The sequence below is a fragment of the Tachypleus tridentatus genome, chromosome 8 (genome assembly GCF_004210375.1).
Source record: "Tachypleus tridentatus isolate NWPU-2018 chromosome 8, ASM421037v1, whole genome shotgun sequence".
NCBI classification, from domain to species: domain Eukaryota; kingdom Metazoa; phylum Arthropoda; class Merostomata; order Xiphosura; family Limulidae; genus Tachypleus; species Tachypleus tridentatus.
This window is the reverse complement of record NC_134832.1, coordinates 506,411-534,318: the sequence shown is the minus strand read 5'-3', so window position 1 is coordinate 534,318 and position 27,908 is coordinate 506,411. Positions and strand designations below refer to the sequence as shown.

Here is a 27,908-nt window from a genome sequence, read left to right as displayed (position 1 = left end):
GTTTTGTACATTTTTAGTATGTTGTCTGTAGATGCTCCACTATTCTTGTCAGTTTGACTCCTAACATAGTTAGTTCTTCGCCAGACTTTTATTTTTAATTTCGTTTACATAGTTAATCCATGTTAATTTTGAATCATAGTTTAGATCTAAAAATTTTGCCTATGTGGCAGTCTGAAGTAGTGTTCCATTCATATATATTTTGTATTTTGTCAATTTTGTAAAGACGACAAGTTGTGATTTTGCTGTATTTATTTTTATTCTGTATTTTTGACAGTATTCGCTTATTCTATTTAGTTGCGGTTGTATCTTTGTGGCTGCTGTTGTTGGTGTTGTGGCACTTTTCATCAGCGAACTGTGAAGAGAAACCATGATTAGGATCAGTGATGTCGAGAAAACCCACTTGTAGAGAAATATATATGTAAAAACGGATCGTTTGGGTTGAGAAAATATTTTACGTAGAAGAGTGAACAACGTTTCGACCTTCTTCGCTCATCGTCAGGTTCACAAAGAAAGAAAGAGGTAACTGACCGGAAGCTGACCACATGTTTAAAAGGCGTTGTGTAACTGTGTGTTGGAATGTAGAGGGCGGTGTTAGATGTTTGAATATATAATTTTATATTAGAAAACATTATACGCACACACCTAGACAGAAAGCAAAATCAACCAACAAAAGTAAATATATCTCACGAATAAAAAAAATCATGAAACCATATACTACTGCATACCAAGAACTAGTAACAAAATATGATATTCCAGTTAATACCAGATTTATTCAAAAACCAGTCACAAAACTGAGGTCTATACTATGTAAAAACTACACTGACAAACCAGATAAAATTAACGATGAATTAGACAAACTAAAACAATACTTCATCACCATCAATAAGTTTCCTCCACAAACCGTAGAAAACATTATACGCACACACCTAGACAGAAAGCAAAATCAACCAACTAAAGTAAATATATCTCACGAATCAAAAAATCACGAAACCATATACTGCTGTATACCATATATTCCTGACATCAGCAAACAAATAACCAACATTTGGCAAAAATTAGTAACAAAATATGACATTCCAGTTAATACCAAATTTATTCAAAAACCAGGCACAAATCTGAGGTCTATACTATGCAAAAACTACACTGACAAACACCACACCAACATTATTTATAAAATACAATGTGATAACTGCCACAACTTCTATATTGGAGAAACAAGTAGAAAAATGGAAACCAGATTCAAAGAACATAAAAAGTCACCTTCACACGTTTTCGAACACTGCAAGTCAAATAAACACAAAATAACCATAGAAAGCACTCAAATACTAAAAAAAGAAACAAACATAAACAAACGCAAAATTAAAGAAGCCTTACTTATACAACAACTTAAACCCAAAATAAACCAATACAAAGGAACACCTTTATACCTATACTAAAAATAATAAAATGAATAATATAAAATTATATATTCAAACATCTAACTCCGCCCTCTACATTCCGACACTCAGTTACACAACCCCTTTCAAACATGTGGTCAGCTTCCGGTCAGTTACCTCTTTCTTTCTTTGTGAACCTGACGATGACCGAAGAAGTTTGAAACGTTGTTCGCTCCTTTACGTAAAATATTTTCTCAACCCAAACGAGCCGTTTTTACATATACATGACTAGGATCCTTCAATGGCATATTGTTTACATACATGATGAAGAGTATAGGGTTAACCACCCCTCCCTGAGGGACATCAGCTTCTGGAGTAAAGTACTCAGAAAAGATACCCTCTACATTTTATATTTTTCCAAAAGTTAGATAACCAGCGAATAATTCCACGCGGTAGTCTCATTTCATTCATACGGAACCGTAGACCATCGTGCCATGCAGTGTCGAATGCTTTCTCGATATCGAGGAAACAAGCAACAATGCATTCTTTTTTATTGAAGCTGTTTGTTGTCGTTTTAGTTAATATAATTAAATGATCTGTCATTTGTCTAAATTTCCTGAATCCATTTTATTCTCCTGGCAATGTTGATGTTATCTCCAGGAATGTGGAGAGTATATTACTGATTATTCTTTCAAGAATTTTACCAACACAGCTGGTCAGCCTGATTGGTCAGTAGCTATTATGTTTATTTGCTGGCTTTCCTTCCTTATGCAACATTAAAATATTAGCAAGCTTTCTAGAAACTGGTATGTATCCTGAGGGTAGTGATAAGTTAAAAAGTACTTTTAGGTGGTCAAACAATTTCGGAGTGCCCTTTTTTAGGAGGATGGCTTGTATCTCATCTTCACTCGGAGATTTGTTTTTTTAATTGCTGGAAGATCATGTATAGATATTTCTTTCGTTAAGTTCGTGTCTTCATAGTTTATTGCGTCTTGTGTTTGTTTTAGATATACTTGTTGGAAAAATTGGTTCAAATTGTTCTTTATTGTTTAGTATATAATTTGTGACTTTGTTGTAGAAATATGTATTCGTATCTGGATCAGAATGAGTTTTAAATGTATTCTGTAGTTGGGCTTTGAAAGCTTTGGCTTTTTCTTTATTTGTGTGTGCTATTGTATTATTGTGTTCAAGTGCAAAATATTTCTTTGCGGCTGAATTATTGTTGGTGAATTGTTTAAGGTGTGTCCAGAATTTTTTCGGGTCAGTTTTGAGCAGAAATTATCCCATTTATCTTGTTTTTGTTATTTTCTTTGTGCTCTAATGTGATTTATTATATCGTTTATTTGCGTTTTAGTTTCTCTGTTTCTTGTTATTTTGAACTGTCTTCTTAATTGTCTTCGTTTTTTGATTAGGGTAATTATTTGGGTATTTGGTTTCCATGTGTTATTAGTTGTTTTACGGTGTTGTTTTGGTATTGTTTTCTTGGCCGCTTTTTGAAGGCACTCCGTTATTCTTTGACAGTAGTTATTCAATTCAGTATGGGTTTTTACTTTTTTTATAACGTTATTAGGTAATTGATTGTCTAATTCCTGTTTATAGTTTTACCAATTTGTTTTACTATAATTACATTTTTCTTTTCTGTAGGTTGTATTTTTATGGGGGACGAGATCGAAGACGAAATATATTGGTAAGTGGTCACTATCAACATCTTTTCCCACCTGGAATTTTATTAGTTTTTGCCTCATGTTATATGTGCAAAGACACAAGTCAAGTATGTCACTGATGTTAGTGGTATATGCTGTGTGTGTAGGGGTGGTATCATTTAGTAGCGCTATATTGTTATCATCTATAAACTGTAAGAGACTTCTTCCATTGTTGTCTGTGTACCTACATCCAAAGTTGACATTTTTACTGTTTAAATCTCCAATAACTATAGAGTTATGGTTGTGGGAAAAGATGTTGACTAATGTTATGTCTAGTTGCTTATGTGGTGAGCAGTATATTCCTGCTAGTGTCACTTTTGTATTGTTTATTTGCAGGATATCTACAGTAACATGTTCGTTGTTACTGCTCAAACTGATTTCTGTAGCTGATAGATCTGTTTTACATAGCATCATAAAGCCTCTATTTTCATCATTTTTGTTTATTCTGTCTTTCCTTATTGATGGGTAATTAGGTATGTTAAAATCTATTGTTATTGTATATTAAAGTTTCGCTTACTATTATAATATGGGGGTTAGTTTCTTATATAAGGTCTTCGATCTCGTGTTTCTTAGAAGCTATTGCACCTTGGATGTTGATATATACCACTGTGAACATTATATTGTTAACATGTATCCGTTAAGTGTTGTTATTATGTGTGGTATATGAGGTGTAATGTGTTTTCTCAGTATGTTAATTATCATGTTAATACAGTTGGTTGTTTGGTTTGGTTTAATTTACTCAGGTAAAACTGCAAACTCAAGCGGCTAGAAATTCGCGCCACTTAAGTCCTGTGTCTGAAAACCCTGCAGCGTATCACCGACTTACACAAATTAACCTGAATTTTGTTATTTTTATCCTTATAAATGTTGTTTAGAATAGTCGGTGAAGCGTGCAATGATATATTTTGGTCTAACTATCTGGTAATTATTTTGAGAATAAAAAAATTTAAAGAAATAATTAATAATCGGGAGTGCTCGAGATATTGTGGTCTTAGAATGTACGGAATTACTGGGAAGAAATAAGATTTTAACTAAAAGGTAAAAATTCTAAACAAGGCATGAACGCAGGGCAAGTCTGGTCACTCAGTGGTGAAGAAGTCGACCCAAACAAACCATCATAACAAACAGGCCTTGTCAGGGATCGATAAATCAAAATGTCTGTGACCTACAGATTCGATAACTGAAATGTTTGTTGGAGAAGGAGGACGAGAATACCCCGATAAAACCCAAGCAAGTTGCACACTTGGGTTAAGTTGGATTTTGGTACACTGTACATTTAGCATTTTCTCTGAATTATACACCGCTTTGTTCTAGCCCCCCAGTGGTGCAGCGGCATGTATGCCGACTTACACGTTAACACATGTTTTCGATACCAAACGTGTAGCTTTGCGCTTAACTTCAAGCCAACGAACAAACAAACAAAACATTATTTTTTATCTTATCCTGTGCTGACGTAACAATAGAAAACAGTGACCGGTCAATTAGAATCTACTTGATGGTTCCCACGTCAAAATACGTCATACGTAATTCTGTGTAGCCTTCTGTCTTGCATTCGAGGGTTTGTACACTTTCAGCCAGTTTTTTCAGGACTATCGAAACTTTCGTCATCGTGACTCCAGTGAGCAAAATACGTGGTCTTTAGTATACTTTCTGAGTTTCTAATTAGTCTCTTCAGCAAATTTTCCGAATCTGCTTTTTGCGCATGCTTTATTATTATTATTTTTTGCTGTACGTCAGTCAACCTGAACTCTACAAACACAATTTCTAGAAAATTGTACAATCCTATAAGAGAATTCGGCTTGGGTAATTGTTATTCGTGCTTTAAGGTTTTGTTGCCCGTCATGACAAGATATTTATGGCACTCAACTCGTAATCTGAGGATCGCAGATTCGAATCTCCATCACATCAAACACGCTCGCCCTTTTAGCCGTGAGTGAGCTATAAAGTAACGTGTAATCCCACTATTCGTTGGTAAAAGAAGAGACTAGGAGTTGGCAGTTAGTGGTGGTGACTAGCTGCCTTCCGTCTGGTCTTACATTACTAAATTAAGGACAGCTAGCGCAGTTAGCCCTCGTGTAGGTTTGCGTAAAATTTAAAACAAGCAAACTTAAGATTTTGTGGGCACCCAGAATGGTCCCTTCTACCCTTGTTTAACTTTTATCAGTTTTTTTTATATATCTTCTATTATTGGGGGACAGGATCTGGCCTTTGTATATGATAGTGGATAAAGTGGGTCAACGAATATTACAATCTGCATGTAAAAAGTAAACATTTAATCTGAGAAAAGGCCTCGTTGACGGTTGTTTTCTAGTTTGTTAGTTATTCTCTAGGGCTTTTAAAGGTAGACTTACTGTCCAAGAAAAAATAGCCACCATTCTCTCATTCGTGTGGCGAGTTACCCCACTTTTGTGTAGCCTTGTGGATAATACCAAATCATACAAATAGACGCATAAATATAATATATATTTACAATTTTGTATATATCACATTCAAATCATAATTTTTCGGAGGTTTATTTAACAATCTTAAAAATCCGTAATAGGAAGTTTTATTTGGTTATAACTGCTGTGCTAATTATAGAAGTAAGACTAACATCTGGACTCAGGAAAACCCAAATCAGTGTGTCCTACACGTTAAAGTAGGCGACACTTCCCTTTTAAATATATTAACTTAAAAAAAAGAAAGAATACAGACAGTTAAGCAATTCATACTGTTGTAACTGCTTTCATGCTACTTAAAATATCATGAACGAAGCTAGAGATTAGTTTTAACAATCTTCTTGTTTTGGGCCTTACTTGTGTGTATCAAACTGTTTCAACTTACTTTCTCGCTGCGGTACAACCACTTGGTAAGTTTTGTTGCATGTATTTGTTTTTTCATCCGCTCGTCCCACTTGTTATTAAGGTCAATCGCCATTTATTTTGGGTTGTTCCCAAAATTTGAACATATTAGCTTCAAATTACTCTCTCTCTCTTCCTGTAGGCTACGACACAAAAAATAAATCGTATTTTGATACCTGTATTGGGCAGAGCACAGACAATCAACCCATTGTGCAGCTCTCCATCCATCGAAGAACAGTTTAGTGTGCATAGCATTAATTCACATATCACTGTTTAACTCTTTACTGTAGAAACCGGGTGAAGAACACCTAGTATATTTGTGACAATGCGCAAGTTTTAAAAGTCCTATCTTTACTTTATTATTCAACTATACCTTTTGTAACATCGTGGCTAACATAATTCACCAAGTAAGTGACACTAACGGTCACTTTAACCTGTTCAACTTGTACGGTTATAATCTATAGGCATTTACTTAAACAAATACGAAGATATTTTAACCTATTTTGTGTTTGAATAAAACCTTGATATACATCTTATATGTAATTTCAGATCACAAATAATTACTTATCTACAAGGCATCTGACAGTTTGTTTGTTTCATAATTTCGTTAATTACTCATATCTGTTCTTCATTTTGAGCTGATAGACTAATGGGAAGGTAGCTAATCAATAACATCCGTCGCCACCTCTTGTATAATAGTGAGATTTACTGTCAGTATTATAATGTCCACTTATGTCTCCAAAATGTTGAAAGCGTTTTGATGCAACGAACCCCAAACCACCAACCTTTGGTTTCACAATCCGATTAAATTAGTCACTAGGTCGTGCTCGAACCATAGCATCTCTCAAAAAACCGTAACAGTTTATAGATATAAATTCTGCTAAAATTCGGTTATTTTGTGTTATTTCTCTTTTTGATTTAGTCAAAATAACCGTTAGGAGGAGTCTCCAGGTGGGACAGCGGTAACTTTACGGTTTGTTGGTTTGTTTTTGAATTTCGAGCAAAGCTGCACGAGGGCTATATGCTTTAGCCGTCCATAATTTAACAGTAAAATACTACAAGGAATGCAGCTAGTCATCACCACTCATGGCCAACTCTTGAGCTACTCTTTTAGCAACAAATAGTGGGATTGATTGTAGCATTATAACGCTCCCACGGCTGAAAGGGCAAGCATGTTTGATGGAATGGGGATTCGAACCAGCGACCCTCAGATTGTGAGTTGATTGCCTCGCCTGACAATGCCAGACAGTATGTTCGAGGACTTACAACGCTAAAATTAGCAGTTCGATTCTCCGCGGTGGATATTACAAACTGTTCAGTGTGGGTCTGTTAAGGAAAACTAACAAATAAATAAAACAAAGATGGATGATAAGACGAAGAATATTCAAACACACAGATATTTCGGAGTGAACTTAATCCATTTTCATCGTGTTCTACAGAATCAACAAATATTATACTATTAGGATATACCTATATATACACAACAATTAAGTACACTCAAATGTTTACGTAAATGAACATTATTCATCGCATCCGCTATGTTTATTTTCATTTTAAATTCAAGGAATTTTTAAAAGGCAATTGTATAAATATACTTAGTTTTTCGTGATTTTTCTGTCGTTTTTTATGAAAGTTTTCGTGAGTCTTGAATTAAGATGAAAATTATGAGGACACTGACAAATAAAAATAGCTCGATGTTTGGTCACAATGTACTTGAATAATTGCAGTATGTTTCCACGAAAAGTAAAATAGGTCAGACTACAAATGCTTGATCAAATTTTAGTTTCTAATGCTAGGCAGTGGCGTAGCCAGATTTTCCACTCAGGAAGGGGTAAAGAAAGTTTTATGAGGTGGTAATAAATTTAAAAAGCTTAAATTAATATATTTTGTTAATAATGTGGTCATGAAAACAAGCCCAATACAATAGTGTTTTATGAAGTGGTAATAAATTTGAAAAGCTTAAATTAATCTATTTTGTTAATAATGTGGTCATGAAAACAAGTCCAATACAATAGTGTTTAGAAAAGTCTTAGGGATACAAAACGAGTTTATTATATATAAAAACTGAAAAGTAAAATGTAATCAATATCCCTAGATTTTTTCGGTGGAGGGGGTTGTCCCCCCAGCTACTCCTCTGATGGTAGAGAAGGATTATTGTTACCAAACCAACAAACTATAACCGTTTATTTCGTATAGAATTTCTATAATTACGCCGAAGCTCATTAATATACATTCTAAACTAACAGACAGCAGTATTCTACACGTGTATCAGAAAGGAAAGTTCACTGACAGACAGCAGTATTCTATACATTTGCTTTACCGACAATAAGAAGCTATATAGAAAACATATGCTTTAAGGTCGGGTTTTATCTTGGTTAACAATTTTTGTTTAGCTTAGGAACAAATCTAGATGTTCGTTCTAACTTTTTATTTCAGGTTAAATAATTTCCTTAATTTTAGAGGAATAAAAGGTTTCACTGATCACTCCAAATAAACCATTAATACAAATTTCGGTGCTAAATTTCTTTCGTGCTTAAATGGGAAAATAGTGTTGTGATCCAATGTGGGCCAAGGGCAAGCAACACAAAGACAAGTAAAGATCAACGACCTCAGGAACGAAGGTATAAACTTCCTCTCATAAACCTCCCCGATCGTTAGGACACTTTGGTAAGCGGGGAAAAATGACATACAAACTGATTTTCATGCCGATTCGCACGTCCATGAGGTGTTTGCAAAGCTGACAAATGTCACGTTTCCCATTAACACTAGAGGGCGCTAAATATGCCACCGAGTGACAAACACCTTTATTTTAACACACAACCACAAAGTTAACCAGAATAAAAGAGCACTAGATCCGAGACGGTTGTGTTTCTGTCAACAGAACGAAGAAGTAGTGTCATCACCTGTTGGTAAGTCACTGACAGTGCAAAAGCTGTAATTTTTTTTCAGAAATCATCTAACATAGGCATGCTGTTATGATGTATATAAAAAATGCATGAACAGATGAATCAAATACTCGAAAATTACATTTAGTATATTTTTTTACCTTAGTAACGAGAGAGTACCTGCAATAATATTTTACTCATTTGTTCTTCATGACTTGCTATTGCAAATTTAATCGTGCACGGAAATGTGATTCATTTTACGTTTAAAAAACATGTTCGTGAAATCATATTGAAGCTTCTTACAAAGCAGAAAGGAAAACTGTTCATCTTTTATCAAAAAATAAACTAATTAAAAACATATAAAATCACAGTTAAATACTTGAAACAAAGTGCACTATTGATCAATAAAAAACACGTTTAATCATTTTATAGAAATGTGTTAATAAATTTCTATGTTTTATTTTAGAAATAAACAACTTAGTTCAGATTGTATGTCTTTGGTGTAAGTGGACGAAAGGAGAGATAATAGCGCCTTAACAAAAGAAAATTGACATCTTAGACTTTAATTATGTTTGGGGAGAAATGAAATAAGAACAGATTAACCTTCCATATGAGAACATGTATAATTTCAATTATAAGAAGCGGACTGATAAAGTATTATCATAACATTATTGTACTTAAAGTTTTAGTTGTCAACAATAAAAGACACAGGGGGAGGAATTTTGTAATAAATTCTTATAATGTTTTGTGATCTTATATGTATAATTAAGTTCATTACTGTGGATTATTGTTGGAATTCCACACTGGTTGATCATCGTTGTCAGATTGTCAGATGGATAATTCCACTAACACACAGAAACCGCTTTAGTCTAGTGATCTGATTGGTTGATTCCCTCGTTCTCACTGTTGCTAGGTTGTTGTTCAGATGGAACAACTCTCTGACGGCTAAACTCCAAGTGCTAAGAAAATAAATTTGTCCAAGAACAAAACACTACAGTTTTCGTTCTGCCAGTGAAGGCAGAGAGAACCTTCGATTTATACAAAATGCTGATCTAAAGTTAAACATTTCTCGACAGAACAAGTCTTTGATGCACATTTTTTATCGCATGACAAAAAAATGTCTATTGTCAGTTACTTTAGAAACATTTCTTATTTTGATATTTCTTCAACTTTCTTTTACTTCTGTTTTTGTTTATTTTAGTACAGTTCCCGAGGGGTTAGAGGTAACTTGATGGACTTAAAGCGCTAAATTCCAGGTTTCGATTCCGCGCAGTGATCAAATTGTAAATATTTCATTATTTAACTTTGCACTAAAAAAAACAAAGACAAATTTTTGTATAATTTCAGTTAGTGGAAATCATTTAATATACTTGATGCCTGGAAAATGCTAAAGTTTTAATCACTTAAATAGCAATTGGAACTAAAGCAATAACTTTTTGAACTCGCAAGCTACTGTAGAAATAACAACACAACGACAGTATCTCGAAAGTTAAAAATAGGCGTGTCAAGCAACCGTCCTAATCATTAAAACGGAACGACAATAGATACCCTTCCGAGTTGACTATTGTTGTGGAGAAGTTTGTACGTTGGCCTACATCCTATCTATTTACAAAAAGGGACAAGACTAGAACATCGTGTTCTGGGCTTGTTTGTGATAAAAACCAAAATACACGTGTAAATACATACATCACTGGATAACTATTAAAATGCTTTACTTGTGTAGCTTTTTCTTACGGCACCTAATTGATAGACATATCTACGATCGGTACATTTTGTGATAATGGCTTATCTTCTTTAGGTAAATTATGCAGTATGTATGTATATTGAGCTATTCCACATCTTGTAATATTTTTGAGCTTTTAACATATATAATATTAATTCTCTAACAGCAATTTCGCATTTAAGTTTGGTTTGATTCTTCCTAACAGGTTGTGACATTGTATTCTCGTTTACACCGTTTATGAGATTACAAAGTGAATATATTAATACTTTGCTAAGATATTTGATGGCAAAAAGTAATTTCAAATATATTTATACTATATAAAACTCAGTCCCCCTTACTTTAGTTAGTTATCACCATTAGATTCCATCTAGCAACATAAGGCCGCAATCGCTTGCGGATTCTTCAACAAGTATTTAAGTGAGTAGGTTGTTAGCCCACTGCACAAAGCTGTCCCAAATTTAGAAGTGTAAGACTAGAGGGAAGGCAGCTAGTTATCACCACCCACCGCCAACTCTTGGGCTACTCTTGTACCAACGAATAATGGGATTGACCGTACATTATAACGCCCCCACAGCTGGGAGGGCGAGCATGTTTGGCGCGACGCGGGTGCGAAGCGCGACCCTCGGATTACGAGTTGCACGCCTTACGCGCTTGGCCATGCCAGGCCCCCTTACTTTAGTGTACTGTTTTAAAAATTAAAGTACATATCTATTGTAGCAATATACTTCCAAAGTCTTTATGTTTCCTTCCCATGTTCCATTTTTGCCTTCCAACTGTATATATTTTTCCCGCAATGGAAACCTGCATTAAGTAAAATTTGCGATCAAAAATATGAAATTCCACAACGTTTTGATTATGTCATATAAAGTATTATTATGTGTAATATTACAAATGAATAAAACTAAAAGTAACAGCGTAATATAGAAGCAGTAACTTTTGTTTCGAATTTCTTCGTGATTTACATTTGTATTTTATTTGCGAGTATGAAGAGCAACTTCAATATTTACACATGGATGGATATTATTAAGCTTGAAACTATTGGGATGAGTTGCTATAAAACAAAATGAACTCTTCTCAGCAAAAATATTTCACAGTTTTGATGTATCTAAATTACATACAATAGGTTTCGTAAAAAAAAAAGGCCAAAATTATGACAAGTATGTTAAAAAAAATCAAAATATGGCGACTCTTCTAAAGGGCCGTAAAAAGCAGTAAAGCCATGGCCTAACCACTTTTTCATGGTAAGTCCTAGCTTGGAAAATGAGGGAAAATGCTAAATTTTCCGAAAACACTGTAAAGTTGATATTATATTTGATGGAGCAATAGATGATATGAGAAGCGTCTAAGACTCCCAACAATTTTTATTTTTTTTTGGGGGGGTTGAGCTTAAATTTTGGTAATAAGACAGATGAGCTAAAAGTTACACATGATAAATGTTTATATAATTCAAAATGCATAACATTACTCAATAAAATTTCGTTAGGTTATAATAAAAATTAAGAAGAATCATGTATTTTTGTTTCAGCGTTATTAAAAGCATGCACATGATTGTTTTGTAGTGTAGTTCGGAAGTACATTTTATTTGTCACAAAGTTTTAAAGCTTAGTTATTGTAAGGTAATTTAAGAAGACGTTTTTATTTAAAATTCCTTATTTCGCATCTGTTTGTTTAAATACTTTTACATTTACACAAATTATCTGTTGCTGATTTGAAAAACTAAGAGATAATTGAACACATTTATATTATAGATTTATATTATTATCATTATAATATTATTTTATCATAATACACAGTTAAACCAGGCTGGTAATGCAGAAAATAAAATCATTGTTCGATTAAAATCACTACTAGACTGCGTCTTTGTATATTGAATTAAATGTAGACGAAATATACAAAGGAATCTAAAGAGTAAGAAACATGAAACGTGACATAACATACATACGCCGTTACGTGCATTTATTGTGCCACCATGGTACGGTCACGTGTATAAACTCAATGTCCAATTTTCTATTAAGAAAATAGGTGTAAAACGAGCTTTGTTCCAGTGACCAAAAGACCCAATTTTACCTACGAGACTGATGCGTGTCTTGACCTGATAACATTTCTCTTTCGTTCTAAAGTTGTTTATGAAGTCACGCTGCATAACCCATTTATATAAACTTTTTCTGAGTCCTTGAAACAATATTCACAAGATATTTTTGAATAAGCATTTAACCTACAAAGCAAGTTAATTGGGTTGAAAGTTATATGGACGAACTGTTTACTAGGTTAGAAGTGCAAAAGATTAGGTCTTAAATAACACGTGTAACTCTTAACTCCTTTCAAATCAAAATATGATGAACGCTTAAAGCTTTACAGAGTTGGTTTAAAGATATATTTGAAAAGTGAAATTCAGTAATAAGCGCTGTAGGAACCAATGTTCAACTTAATATATATTTAGTAAACGAAAATCAGTAGCAGCAGTGAACCGAAACGTTATCAAACTGAATATATATTTGGTAAGTAAAAATTAGTAGCAGTATAGTAGATGAACCTGAGTAAATAAAAGTCGTACAACTAAGCATCTATTTATGCAATTTATCTATTTATATGTTTTTTTTTTAAGCGAAAATTTGTAAATAATTAAAATAGCCGAAGGAAAGTCAGTCAGTTGTGCATTTATCTATATTGTTTTTGTTCACGTATTTGTAACTCTTTCACTTGATCACAGATGTAGGCCTAAGTGTTTTCATCACTAGATAACTTTAAGCCTAATTAATAGTGAATTTTATTGTTGTTTGTTAAAGGTTAATGAGAAATGAAGCTACATATACGGGAATTATTCCCATTTCTGTGATTTTCAGCTTTAACCAGTTGAAATATTTTCCTTTGTGAAAGTTTTTGACAAACGTGATCACTGAGGGCAGGGTTTCTTATTTTAAGTTCTGTGGATATGAAAGACGATTTAAATTAGCGTTTTTACTGCATCAGTGCTGGTTAAACGTTATAATTAGTTACATCTTGTATATCTGAGATGCATTTGATTTTAAGTTTCATCGTCATCACAAATATATGTATGTAAAAATCAGTCACTATCTTAGTATAACCTTCGACTAGAGACTTTAATATTTTTCATTATTTACTCAGCTGTGATGGAATTGAGAAAATAGTCTTTGTGCCTTTAAGGAAAATAATTTACTTCAAAATCCCCGACTCAACTACTAGGAGACTCCAAAATCCTCAGGGTGGACGGGAGAATGTTATTTTTAGAATAAAAACACATCAGACCTGTTGTTATCGAGGGGGATGAGACGAAAGACGCTGATGAAAAACAACTTAAGATTTTGGAGTAATACCTTATCTTTGAATTTCGATTTGTGTACTGGATAAGCCCAGCTTTGTCTCCCAAGGTGTTAGCTATAGTAACACCACATTTGTTCACAACGAAACACGTTTCGCAGTGAATGTTCTAGAAGTTAATATAGCATATTTAAGACTGACGTTCTTAAATTCTTAAAAAAAAATTAACATAAAATGATTTCCGTGAAACAACCTCTATATTTACTACTATTATATTCGATTGAAATAAACTTAATTAACACATATCAATATTGGGTGATTGTGAGATAGGAGCGGGAGTGTTTATATAGGTCCAAGAAAAGTATGGAAACTTGGGCCTAGCACAAGTGTATATGTCTTCAGCTAAAACGTTTCAGCAACCAATGTCGCATTCTTTAGTGACTACTGAAATATATATATATATTGTTTTTAATGTTTGACTTTAATCTAATATTGTAATCCACTTATTATTTTAATAATAAAGTCCATAATGTTATTTCCCGGGATTTAATTACGTATTTTCAGCACAACTTATTTCACTGTGTTCTCAATGGTACAGCCTTGATTAAGTGGCTTAGCGGTAAGTTTGAAAGCTTATAACTCTGAAAAATCATTTTTTGATACCCGTGGTGGGCACAATACAGACAGCCCATTGTATAATTTCGTGCTTAACTTAACTATAAATAAACAAATTTTCAACCTCTGTTTTTCTTTGGGAGCACTATACATACTCAGCGTTACAAATGAGGGATTTCCAACTTCTAGGAACCTGTTGGCACAAGACTTTTGAAAAAATAAAATTATAGTGCGCGGTAAGTTTTGGAACGCCACCTTGTAAGAATATCCATAGATGTGCTCCACCAAGAAATTGTTTTATTCATTCAAGCCTGGTTACACAGTGTGGTGCGTTTTCAGTGTGATGCTGAATTAGGCCTAGAACCAGTCGGTCAACCAATCATAATGCGTTGTAAAAAGCCACTAATTTGTCCAAAGTGTGATATTTTATTTAATGCGTGGGAGCATAAAAATAGACTATGACTCATGAGTCGTAAATTCATTTGTAGTATGTAACAAACATACTTTTCCTAATAAAACAGTAACAGAAAACATTTCCACCTGTTAATCTCCGTTATTTAGCGATAAAAAAAAAGAAAGAAGCAGAGACCCGAGAAACATGTGCGGTAAAATTAGTATCTTTCTTGAAACTGTACTTCTTAATTACAGGATTTCTAGAATAATAAAATTCTCATAGCAGATACCGAAATCTGCAAGTCCACATGTCTTAAGCCTAACGTTAGTTAAACCTTCATAAGGTACGGCCTGTATTCGATGAGACAAATTAATACTGTAACTTGCATACGTTTTTTGCATTAGTTTACTTAGGGCTAAACTTACTGTACTTACTGCTATCTAAAAATAAATAAATAATATTATTCTACAACCTGATAGTAGTCCTGTTTAAAAACTTTGATAAGCTTTTATTAAGTTGTTGTACAAAATAATTACTAAAGTATATTTACATCTATCTGCCTTTTATTTACGTGCTTTAAGGTAAATGCGTGCTCATGCGCAGTTAGTAAGATGCGTTCGTATTTTCTGGACAGAGGAAAAAAATGAGTATATTATAACATATATTATGTTTTCAACAGCACTCAGAAATAACTTTGCCGTCAATGACTAACAATCAAGCTAGTAAAGAAAAACACATGGAAATCAACTTCATATACTTTGCTTCGAGGAGAAGGGGTGAATGAAATGGTTGACAATGTTTCGGATGCATATTTCTTAATTTTTCATGTTGCAAATTATACCTTTCTGGCAAACTTAAATTTAAAATGTTTGTTTTTGTTGAATTTCGCACAAAGCTACTTGAAAGCGCTAATTTAAAAGTGATAGAATAAAAGGAAGGTAGCTAGTCAACATTATCCACCACCAATTTTTGGGCTACTCTTACCAACAAATAGTGGGACTGACTGTCACATTATAACACTCTCACCACTAAAAGGGCGCTCCCTGTGGCACACCGGAATGTGTATGGACTTACAACGCTTGAACCGGGTTTCGATACCCATGGCGAAAAAAGCACAGATAGCCCTCTGTGTAGCTTTGTGCTTAACTACAGACAAACAAAATACTTTACTTGTATTAAACTAAAATGATAAGTATGTTCAGTGACGGTATTGGAACCAGCCATCCATAGAATACGTTAAGTGCCCTGTCAACTAGGCCAAGTTCAAAGTGAGGTAAACATTTCAATAGAATACGTAGAATAGGTCAAGTGCCCTAACCACTAGGCCAAGTTTAAAGTGAGGTAAACATTTCACTTTGGTTATATCCCTGACTTTAATATACCATAAAGCTAGTATTACTATGCATTTGATTCTCTAAAATATTCAGATATTATTATAATTTACGTTAAATATACATAGTTTACTTATAAAATTATTTTTATTTAGAAATATAAACATAGACAGTAAAGTTGATGTTGGCCTTAATGACTACCTTGAACTCAAACAAACTTTTTTTATCAACGTGACTTGAGCAGTTAGGTTCACACTCTTATTCGTGATTCAAGAAAAGATTGCTTACTTATTCAGGACTACGATGCGCAATACAAATCTTGCTTGATGAAGGAACATGACCTGATAGGGAAGGAAGGTGACTCGCAGCGAGAAAGGGATTATAATAGGAATACTTAAAGCAAGGGGCCCATTTTTATTTTTTTTTATTTATAGCGAGCTGCTCCTTGAAGACCTTGAGTACTCCTTATCCAGAGAGAATATATTAACTTATTATTCATCCATAAGCAACCTATGAGAACATTACACAGCCTTTAGGGGAGATGCTTATGTGATACGAGAGACTTAGTTAACAAGATAAAAATCGTTTTATCGATAATAATATATTTCCTTATCATTTGAAAACTGTCGAAAGCATTAGATAACTGAAGTATAGTCTTCACACTGAATATACTTTAAACTATGATAATAAAGTAAGAAAAAACGATCTTTATACTCCACATAATTACAAAAGAACTTTTATTTCTCCCGACCTTTCGCCTTTGCCGCTTCCTCTTGGGTAGTACACGAACAGCACTAAAGTATTAAATAACGAGATAAGCGTAATAAAATGGGTCGACATACCTAGGTGAATCAAATAAACCGTGTGTCTGGTATCACATCTCGTATTATTTTCAAATTCTTGTGTAAATTTTCGTGCGGAATCTATGATTATGTTGTGAAGTTTTGCTTCCTGAAAAGTTTTTGCTGATTGTGACAGGTACCTGGTGGGTATGCACAAATATAGTTTTGGTTTTGCTTCATCACGTAGGAACACTGAGAAATAGACAGTTAGCTGTTTACCGGCAATAACGTACTTAATTGCGTTTATGTTTCTAATACGCTATTAAGTTCAACATAATTAAAAGTGTTTTGCTCCTGATTTTCGTTTGTATTCAATGTCTGGTGCATCACGTTGCAGTGTTCAACAGTAGTCTTTGTTTGTTTTTTGTTTTTTTGGAATTTCGCACAAAGCTACTCGAGGGCTATCTGTGCTAGCCGTCCCTAATTTAGCAGTGTAAGACTAGAGGGAAGGCAGCTAGTCATCACCACCCACCGCCAACTCTTGGGCTACTCTTTTACCAACGAATAGTGGGATTGACCGTCACATTATACACCCCCACGGCTGGGAGGGCGAGCATGTTTAGCGCGATCAACAGTAGTCAGCAAGCATTGACGGATTTCAGTTGCCCTGATATCGTTTATCCATTGTAGCAATGGCCTGGTGAAACTGAAGATTTCGATGAAATGGTACGTGATGGGCAAATTTGGGTGTGATTTTCGTGATCAGCAGCCAAAAATTTATAAGGAACACCCAACAGTGTTCAAGAAGCAAAAACTTTGTTGTGCAGTGTAATCACCACTGTCTATTTTTCAGGAAAAAAAAAGAAGCAATATACGAAGTGTTGAGTTACTAATCAGACGTTTCATAACAAATGCTTTTATAACATTTTGAAACTAACACAAATAGATTTATTTCTCTTTTCATCATGTGATGATAAACGCCGATAACAGGTTTCCAAAGCTAACTTTCATCCGATTCTTTTGTGTAACCTTCACTCTGTAACATGCCAATAAAAAAAATTGGTTGAGGAATGATGTTAACAGTTACATGCCAATAAAAAAAATTGGTTGAGGAATGATGTTAACAGTTACATGCTGGAATTTAAAGGAAGTACCATTTTATCCAAGCGTTTTCTCATAGCGTAGAAAGATTTACACTTTTGTCAACCTCAGTGCTAGGCCTAAGCAACGTGAAGTAAATTTTTTTAAACTTTTAAAACATAGAATTAGCAATGCAAAAAACAAAACTGTATTTAAGTGGCCGAGTGATAATCCAAATTGTTGTTTTATTTACTTGTAATTAGTTACAGAGCTACACAATAGATTACCTGTACCGTTCCCACCACGAGTATCGAAACCTGGTTTTAGCGTTATAAATCCGCAGACTTATTGCTGTGTTAGTAGGAGACCCAAATTATTAGAATCGAAATTTCTGATTGAAAATAAATTTTGAAACTAGTCAATACCGATAAATGGCTTCTCTAATTATATCGCTTAATTAAATATCTCAGTCAAGTTTACTCTCCTGTATCAATATACATACATTCGTGTTTTCATACATTATGACTAAACTAAACCTTTCCAAAACTCAGTTAAAGAAAAATAGATCAACAAATATTTTGTGCTTACTTCATCTACCGGTTAAAAGTATAATTCTTCTTAACTTCTTTGAGGGAAGTATTTATGCTAGTGGTTCCCAGACTGCGCGCCGCGGTGCCTCAGGATGCCGCGGGACATTTCAAAATTTCGAGTGAAAGAAACAGCGATATTGGTATCTGTCGGACACCGCGCGAACTACCAACTCGGGGTAGTTCACAGTTTAAACATTAGATACGTGCCTTTCGATGACGTTCTCGAATGTTTAAGATATGTTTTTGTTTACTTGTACTTTCGACTACGCCATTAACTTCTCCAACTTTCTCGTTTTTTTAGATTTTGTATATAAATACCTGTCGACTTTCCGGGTCCGTCAGTAATCGAAACAACTGAAGGGTATTGTGATCAAGTGTCTGTGAGGTTTAGTGAAGTTCAGTGAATTAGTTTGTTGATTTTTAGTCCTTGTGCATAAAAATAGAAAGAGTTTTGAACATTAATAAGAAGTGTGGAAGTGAAGAAAAGGCTGGAAAACCACAGACCAGTGGCAAAGTTGTGAAGAAACGGAAATATGACGATAGTTATCTAGATTTTGGTTTTACTTCGGTAGATGTCAGTCAAGAAGAATGTCTCCAAGTATGTATTATGTCTAAAAAGATTTGGCTCTAGAGTGCATGTTTCCAAGTAAATTAAAACGCCACTTAGAGCTCAATCATTCTAACATGGCAAGTAAACCAAGTGATTATTTTACCAGTTAATATAATGAAAAGAACAAAAAGGTACATTTTTGAAACAAGCATAAATACCAAGCAGTGTTTTGCTAACATTTTACAAGGTGGCGTATAGAGTCACAAAATGTAAAAAGCCTCATACCATCGCAGAATAACTTATTTCACCGACGGCAGTGGATATGGTGAACATTATGGTTGGTGAATCTGAGAGAAGACTACTTTCAAAGGTGTCTTTAGCCAACAATACTATCAGCCGTAGAATCCAACACATGGCTGAAGACGTCAACGATCAGATAATTGAAAAAAAATGAAAGGGAAGGAATTCGGATTACAGTTAGATGAGGCGACAGATAGTAACAAGAATACTCATTTGATTTGCTACACACGGTTCGTGGATGGTGACAAAATTGTGGAAGACCTTCTCTTTTGTAAAAGTATCATTGCAGGTACAAAGGCTCAAGACTTGTTAGAGATCCTTGACATTTTTATGTATGAAAATAACTTAGACTGGACTAAGTGCGTTGACGTCTGTACCGATGGTGGTCGCTGTATGCCTGACTGTTATGGAGGATTGCGGGCACTCATATAAAGCAAAACTTTTGATGCTCTCTAGACCCATTGCATAATTCACAGGAAGCCCTTGCATTAATGCATCTGAGTCCTCCGCTGAACGTAGTCCTGGAAAGTGTGTTGAAAATGGTAAACTTTATAAAAACTCGGCCACAGAAGGCAAGATTTTTAGAAAACTGTGTGAGGATATGGGATCTGAGCACACATCTTTGTTGTACTACTGTAGCTCGCGATGGCTCTCCCATGAGAATGTACTGTCACGTGTGTTCGAATTACGACAGGAATTCTACTCCTGTGTCGAAGAAGAATAATATGAATGTACGCTAAAAACTTCTTGGATACTGATTTTTTTTTTTCAAAATTAGCTTACCTGTATGATCTTTTTGAGAAACTGAATGCGTTGAATCTCTCTCTACAGAGAAGCAACACGCATATTCTGAAACTCGCAGGGAAGGTTCAGCCTTTAGAAAAAGTTAATAATATGGAGAAAAAAAGTGAAGATGGTGGCAAAGACTGTTTCCTCCTGTTGCAGCGGTTTGTTACATCCAATGAAGTTGATTTGACCCACGAACTAAAATCTGTTTTTGAGGAGCACCTAACACAGCTCAATGACTAGATTGAAAATTACTTTTCAGAAAATATGGAGAAGTTTGCATGGATCCAAGACCCATTCAAGGCCAAGGTCAAATCTGAATTTATCTCTGGAGAAAAAGAAAACCTTATTCAGCTGTCTTGTGACAATACTTTCAAAACAAATTTTGATAACATGGAACTGAGTTTTGAATATCAGTAAAAGATGAACTATTCGCTGCTAAGTGCTATAGCTCAGCGAATTCTAATTCCATTTGCGACGTAATATCTCTGGGTTTTCGGCGGTTGCTGTGAAAATAAGCAAGTACGGCGCGAAAATCAGTGGGGAGCAGGAAATGACGGTGGGGGTGTCCAGTCTGATTCCAAAGTGTGAGAAGCTGTGCAGTGCCCAACAGGCGCACACATCCCATTAGTAATTGTAATTATTTAAAAATGAAATAAAAATATTGTTTTTACTTTCACTTGACATGTATTATTCTTTTAAACGGTTACTAAGTTGTTAGGGCATAAATACGTATGAAGTTTAAGTTGTTTGGACCTAACTATTTAATAAAAGGAACTGTTAGGTTTTTCTTTTTACCTAGGGGCGCCGTGAAGAAATTGCTGAGGCACTAAGAGCGCCGTGAACCGAGAAAGTTTGGGATACACTGATTTATGCGTATATTACCACGGATAGAAACTGAATTGGGCACAACACAGATAGCCCATACTGTAGCTTTGTGTAATTATAAATAAACAAACACAGAACTTGCATAAAAAATTATTTGTTAATATATCACACTTTATCATTTTAACTTTTATTAACATGCCACTCTTTATCATTTTAACTGTCGTTAACACATATTTTACTGTTTTAATTGTTGTTTTCATAACACATTACACTCTTATTTGGCAACACATTATAATTTTTTTAAATTTTGTTGCCATGCTCAACTGCATTGTTATCGTGGTATTGTTTTCTGACATGTACTATATCAATTACGTTGAAAATTTAATTCTATATTAACTTATATTTTTATTAAGTTTCATAAAGTGTTTATGCATTTTACATGTTATATTTTTGTCACGTTTAGTATAACAAGCTTTCGACTTTAAGAAATAATGGCTCAAAATATCCAGCGATTTGGTATCTCTTTGATTGGTATGAGCAAGATCGCTATGAGAAGACGTCAGGGCCAACCGAGTTTGGTACGGGCAGTGACATCTGCTGCTAAAACTGAAGTAGCCTCCGCAACCGTAAGCGATGGTGAGTAAAATATTTCCGAGTTCAAATGAAAAAAAAAAAAAGTTTGTTGAGAAAACCATCTGACCAGATTAAAGAATTTAGTAAGTAGAGTTGTAATGAAAAAGGAACATTTGTTTAAATTGTAAAACAGTGACCCATGAAAAATATAATTAAAATGTAGTAGGTAAACTGCTGATATTCTGAATTAACTAGGTCTATCATTTTAAATTAAACTAATTAAGAAAATACGAATATTTTAATACTAATTAGTTTTAGTTTTCTCATAAGAATACAGTGTATAAAAATGTAAGTAACCATATGTCAACCTCATTATATGTGCTATATCCAGTGTAAATGAAACCTCTCGTCTAATACTAGTGTTTATCAGGCCTGATAGGATACAGTGTGAATAATTTTAGTCCTAGTCTGCTTTTCCCCTCGGCGGACTTAGCAGATAGCCCAATGTGGCTTTGCTATAAGAAAAACACACCTAGTCTACTTAGGCTAAATAAAAACTCATTCAGAAAAATGAATTTTAAGTCAGTTGTATGTCATTTCGTTTATATCATACCATTTGGAGTTAAATAATAAGATTTATATCTTGTTTACAAAATAATGCCAGTTTTAAGATTTAAGTAATTTCTATGACATAACATGTAGTTAATAAATCCTTATTTTTAACTTTTTAACCCTCAGCCTACTCTGTATTTTAATTTTGATTAGATAATACAAAACCCTAATTTATAGGACTATGTAGGCTACAGAGTATGTGTCATCAATTTGTATCATCTCATTTATAGGCTAGTTTTGCATAGGCCTTGTTAAAATATTAATTTAAGTTGTTTTATTTATTTACAATTAGTTTTCGTTGAAATGTTTTTGTAGAATTTTTGGGATTTACAGTTTTCGCACGTGAGATTAAACGCGTCAGTTGTTCAAGTTGAATGTGTCATGTGTGCATAAATCAATAAGGTTTGAACTCCATGAAAACGCGCAATTCACATTGTTCAGAAGTCCGACTTAGGTTATTTACACGAACTTTTGAGAAACAACAGAAACAAGAGAAAGGAATTCACGGGTGAATGTTATTCTGTTTAATATGTTAAAGACTAGATTTTAGTCTTATAGAATAAAAAAAACCTTATAAAAAATAACAACAAAACAGAAACGTCTGGTGTCGATAGCGTCAATGTATAATACACTGAGTAAGTGTACCCTTTTTCCGGTTTACCAGCACTAGACTCGCTTTCGTACTTTAAAAGGTCGTTGATTTAATGTTTTAACTACCTCTGTTGATACTAAACCAGTTCTAACATACACGTATTCATATAAAGAAAGTAGGAAGTTCTAAAATGCCATTGTTTAGACCTCTGCCTATTTTATAGTCCACTGAATTTCACGTTAATCCTGTCTAGGAAGACTGTAGTGACGACACCAGGTTCGATTGTTTGTTTGTTTTTTGAATTTTCGCACAAAGCTACTCGAGGGCTATCTGTGCTAGCCGTCCCTAATTTAGCAGTGTAAGACTAGAGGGAAGGCAGCTAGTCATCACCACCCACCGCCAACTCTTGGGCTACTCTTTTACCAACGAATAGTGGGATTGACCGTCACATTATAACGCCTCCCACGGCTGAAAGGGCGAGCATGTTTAGCGCGACGGGGATGCGAACCCGCGACCCTCAGATTACGAGTCGCACGCCTTAACGCGCTTGGCCATGCCGGCCCGACCAGGTTCGAAGACGTGATCAGACCGTTGTTCAATCTTATACTAAAACAAATACAAGTATGAACAGCCGCAAAATACCTACAATCTATTAAGATTTATGTGTGATTTCATTCTTGATCTTATCTCAGCTAGATTGTGATGTCTGATTAAGGCGTAACAGCAATTATTACGTTTTCCTTCTTTTTCGTTACATCGCATGGGTGAGCGGTATTACTGAATAAATTAGATTTAGGCTAAAATCACCTACACACACAAAAAGAGAAAATAAAAAGAATAAAATAATAACGGTTTCTATTTGGATTTTTAAAATGTACCCTGATTTAAGATATGGTTACAGATTAAACTCTTTTAACATGTTCTTTAAACAAACACTCATAGAAAAACATATAGAGGTTAATCCGCCTTATATATTATGTATACAATATCTGCTTCTACATTGCTGTGCCATCGAATGGTTGCTTCGTCTTTTACGTCATACAAATAAAAGTATCCGCCCACTGTAACAGGAAAAGTTAACTTATTAATTTGCTTCATGGATTTTTAAAAGTTCACTGCGTTCTACCACTGGTTTTATTCAGAGCCAGAGCTCTCAGCGACTTATACCGCCCTCTGTGAAGAGTAATTGTTGAACATTTCAGTCATGCTCAGAGCCAGTTAACAATAACATACGGTAGATCTACATTTTTATCATTTAAGTTACGTCACATTTTGAAATGTGAATGACAATGTGATTAGTTCCTGACAATTTAGTGTAGAATATCCTGCTTGAGAAATAAAATATGGCATCAACATTATTCATGCCTGTTCTCATGTCATTTCAAAAGTGAATGTTTGTCTGCGTGCGCAGCTTTTCAAACAACCAAGATTCGAAATATATATAAGATAAAATAATCTTTGCTTCTTCACTACTGCTGTGTACAAATTTATGGTATCGTTTTCTTTTTCTGTATATGTTTATAATTCCTTGTATAGTTTGAAAGAAATGGCGAAACGTCAGTGACAGGAGGAGAGCCAACTTTGCGCTAAGACTTTGAGTAACCTCTATATCAGTGTTTCTCAAACTTCAAGCATCCGTGTACCGCTTTTGAGACGTGAACCTTATCGATGTACAACCGGTTGGGGTGGGGATAATTGGGTGGAGGTAGTCAGTGATGTCCAATTACTGTCTGAGAAAGGAAGATAGTTAGTAAGAATGTACATAATATACATAAAGACAAAAACACAGAAGCTTATAAACTTTATTAATATTGTCCATTAAATGTAATTGTAAAGCAATAATCATTACATTGTAATCTCCATGTGTGTGTGTTTTTCTTATAGCAAAGCCACATCGGGCTATCTGCTCAGCCCACCGAGGGGAATCGAACCCCTGATTTTAGCGTTGTAAATCCGGAGACAGTCTCCATATGTACCTAGACATAAACAAACAAACAAATAATCGTAAGCCCCACGTTGGAAACTTGATGATATGGTATAATATAAGATTAATTTTGTAAAAATACGAGCAAAATTATGCGTATTTTAACTACATCAAAATAAAATATACTTTGGTCTCCAGTAGTGATGTTTATTAGATCTTGGCTTTCAGTTACGTCAAACTTAAATTCATTTTTAGATAATTATGAGGCTTGGCATGGCCAAGCGCGTAAGGCGCGCGACTCGTAATCCGAGGGTCGCGGGTTCGCATCCGCGTCGTGCCAAACATGCTCGCCCTCCCAGCCGTGGGGGCGTTATAATGTTACGGTCAATCCCACGATTCGTTGGTAAAAGAGTAGCCCACGAGTTGGCGGTGGGTGGTGATGACTAGCTGTCTTCCCTCTAGTCTTACACTGCTAAATTAGGGATGGCTAGCACAGATAGCCCTCGAGTAGCTTTGTGCGAAATTCTAAAACAAACAAACAAGATAATTATGTAACACGGTGCGATATTTTGTTTAAGGTATAATTTGTAACATCACACTCATTGAAATAAACCAAAGATTAATAGTATACAATAAATATTTAAAACGAAACTGGGAACACAGTTATTTTAATAATATATTGTAGAAGAGTAAACGCTGTATTTCTTTTCTGCGACTTTAGGTTTTTACACAATTTTCGGACTAGCTTTATTTAATACGTACGGTAATGTTCAATAGTTGATTTTGTTTCTAAGAGGTAAGGACATCTCGGCGGTTGCTTGTCAAATAATATGGCAGTAAGAATAACATGTGTTACTTAGGATTTATAAACATCGCTCTCTTCTCGAGCATATCAGGGGTTCGATTCCCCTCGGTGGACTCAACTGATAACCCGATGTGGCTTTGCTATAAGAAAACACACAAACACACACTCGAGCAGGCCCGGTTCCATTCTTCATGTCCTACTCGGCTTTCTAAAGAAGAGGCCATTTGCTGGGAGTTGCAATTACAGTGCATGGATGCAAAACCATCCAATATAAGTTTGATGCCAATCTAGTATAAGACGCCTAGAGGGCGTTTACGTAACAGAACACCATCTCGGAAAAGCAGGAGTTTATGGTTTCAAAGACATCGCGAGTGTTATATGTTTAAAAACAAACAACAATCAACAAAAAAAGTTAAAGCGAAGAGAAGGCGTGAAAACCAAAACTTAAAATCAGAATTAAAAAAAAATATTATTTTACTACATCATGACGATACTGTAATAAATTATTTTTGCCGAGTGATATTTTGTCTTTGACAGATTTTAAAAAAAATCAGTCATTGTTTTCGTGAGTTATTAATGGATATTATATTACAGGTTTTATTTATTTGTCTACTCGTGAACTAATAAACAAAAATTGAACATTTGTAGTGTAAGTCTCTTCAGGTTTGGAATTTGATCATTTTGTGTGTGTGTGTCCGTGTTCTCAGGTGCTAGTTTAGCGTTGTTGAAATATTAAGGTGGCATTTTTTTAAGTGTAATGACTTACTTAACTTTTCTTTTTTTTTCACAAAAAAAACAGCTATCTCACGGTGTATAACGTGTTTGATATTTCAATTTTTATTTTCTTAAAATATCTGTTACTTGGATACCCATATTGATGATGTTTAATAGTTTTCTCAACACTTCTTTGCGTCTTTCCACCCTTCTTTTGTTTGTTTGTGTTAATAGCACTTGCCACTTTGAAAGCTCGTAAACAACATGCTTTCACAAATAAAAACAAAATTGCCATTTATTTTAGGTTGTAAGACATTACCATGATATAGAAGATAGATTTCATCTATTATTAAATTTTAAATCAAGGAGTAAAACATGTCAACTGCAGCTGCGGTCCCGTGGGTTCGTTTAGTGCTGTTGTTTGACCTTGGAAGCTATATGCGTTAGAACTATTTAATACGTTTGATTTAAGCCGAACTCCGGATTCGTTTAGTGCTGACAATTGACCTTGAGAGTCGCGTATGCTAAAACGATTTATGCGTTTGATTTAGTTTGTTGTTAAACTGGTTGGAGCTCCAGCAAAAAGAGTTGTTTGGGTACTGGTCAGAGTTTAACTTGAAAAAGCGAGGATTTGATTTGGCATGGGCGTTGTGTTAACAACAGTAATACTGTGGTTGTATTATGCGAATGTAAACGCATGCTCATCACCGGGATAACCGTTATGGAGAAATATCTACATAAGAAATATCAAATATATCAATCAGAAACTAGAAAATTCAGTTAACATGCGCAAAAATGGTTGTTTTTGTTTTGACACGTTCTGCCAATCGACCTCACCCCCAGTGGGTGGCACAATGTTAGTCTACTCAGTTACTACGCTAGAAACCAGGTTTTGACACTCGTTGTGGGCAGAGCGTAGATAGCCCATTGTTTAACTTTTTAATTAACATGAAGCAAATAAACAAACGGGGCACCTAAAGGAAATTTTGTCTCCACCATCAGTGGCACAATAGCATGTCTGCGGACTCATACTGCTAAATATCGGGTTTTGATTTCCGTTATGGGAAGAGCACAGATAGTCCATTTTGTTGCTTTGTGTTTAACTTCCAAGAATTAAGCAAACAAACAAACAAAAACACTGATCGAAGAAACGGAATATTCTATATTACACGCAAAAAATGTCCGGCATGGCCAGTTGGTTAAGGCACTCGACTCGTCATCTGAGGGTCGCGGGTTCGAATCCCCATCACACCAAACATGCTTGGCCTTTCAGCCATAAGGACGTTATAATGACGGTCAACCCCACTATCCGTTGGTAAAAGAGTAGCTCAAGGGTTATTTGTGGGTGGTGATGACTAGCTGCCTTCCCTCTAGTCTTACATTGCTAAATTAGGGACGGCTAGCGCAGATAGCCCTCGAGTAGGTTTGCGCGAAATTCAAAACAAACCAAACACGCAAAAAAGTGTCTGTTATACGCGAACTAATCTTTGTAGCAACTGTATACACTCGACATTAGAAACAATGAAAAGTGAATTAAATTACAAGTAAATAAAAGGAAAGAAAAAATGCTATGAAATAGATCTTATATATTACTGAAGATATAATAAAGATCACGAAGGGAAATAA

The 27,908-nt window shown here is 34.7% G+C and overlaps 1 protein-coding gene across 2 annotated transcripts in view; it reads left to right on the top strand.

Moving 5' to 3' along the window:
- The first annotated feature begins 8,683 nt into the window (after positions 1 to 8,683).
- The window catches only part of LOC143258393 (UPF0389 protein CG9231-like), a 33,175-nt gene continuing 13,950 nt past the window's right edge, over positions 8,684 to 27,908 (top strand). The window contains exons 1-2 of one of the 2 annotated variants that reach the window (XM_076517271.1): positions 8,684 to 8,828; positions 21,526 to 21,698. In XM_076517271.1, the coding sequence (XP_076373386.1) occupies positions 21,554 to 21,698 (145 nt within the window). In that variant the 5' untranslated portion in view covers positions 8,684 to 8,828; positions 21,526 to 21,553. Of the gene's footprint in view, positions 8,829 to 12,801; positions 13,026 to 21,525; positions 21,699 to 27,908 lie in introns of those variants that run through there. The other variant, XM_076517270.1, reaches the window with a different exon arrangement.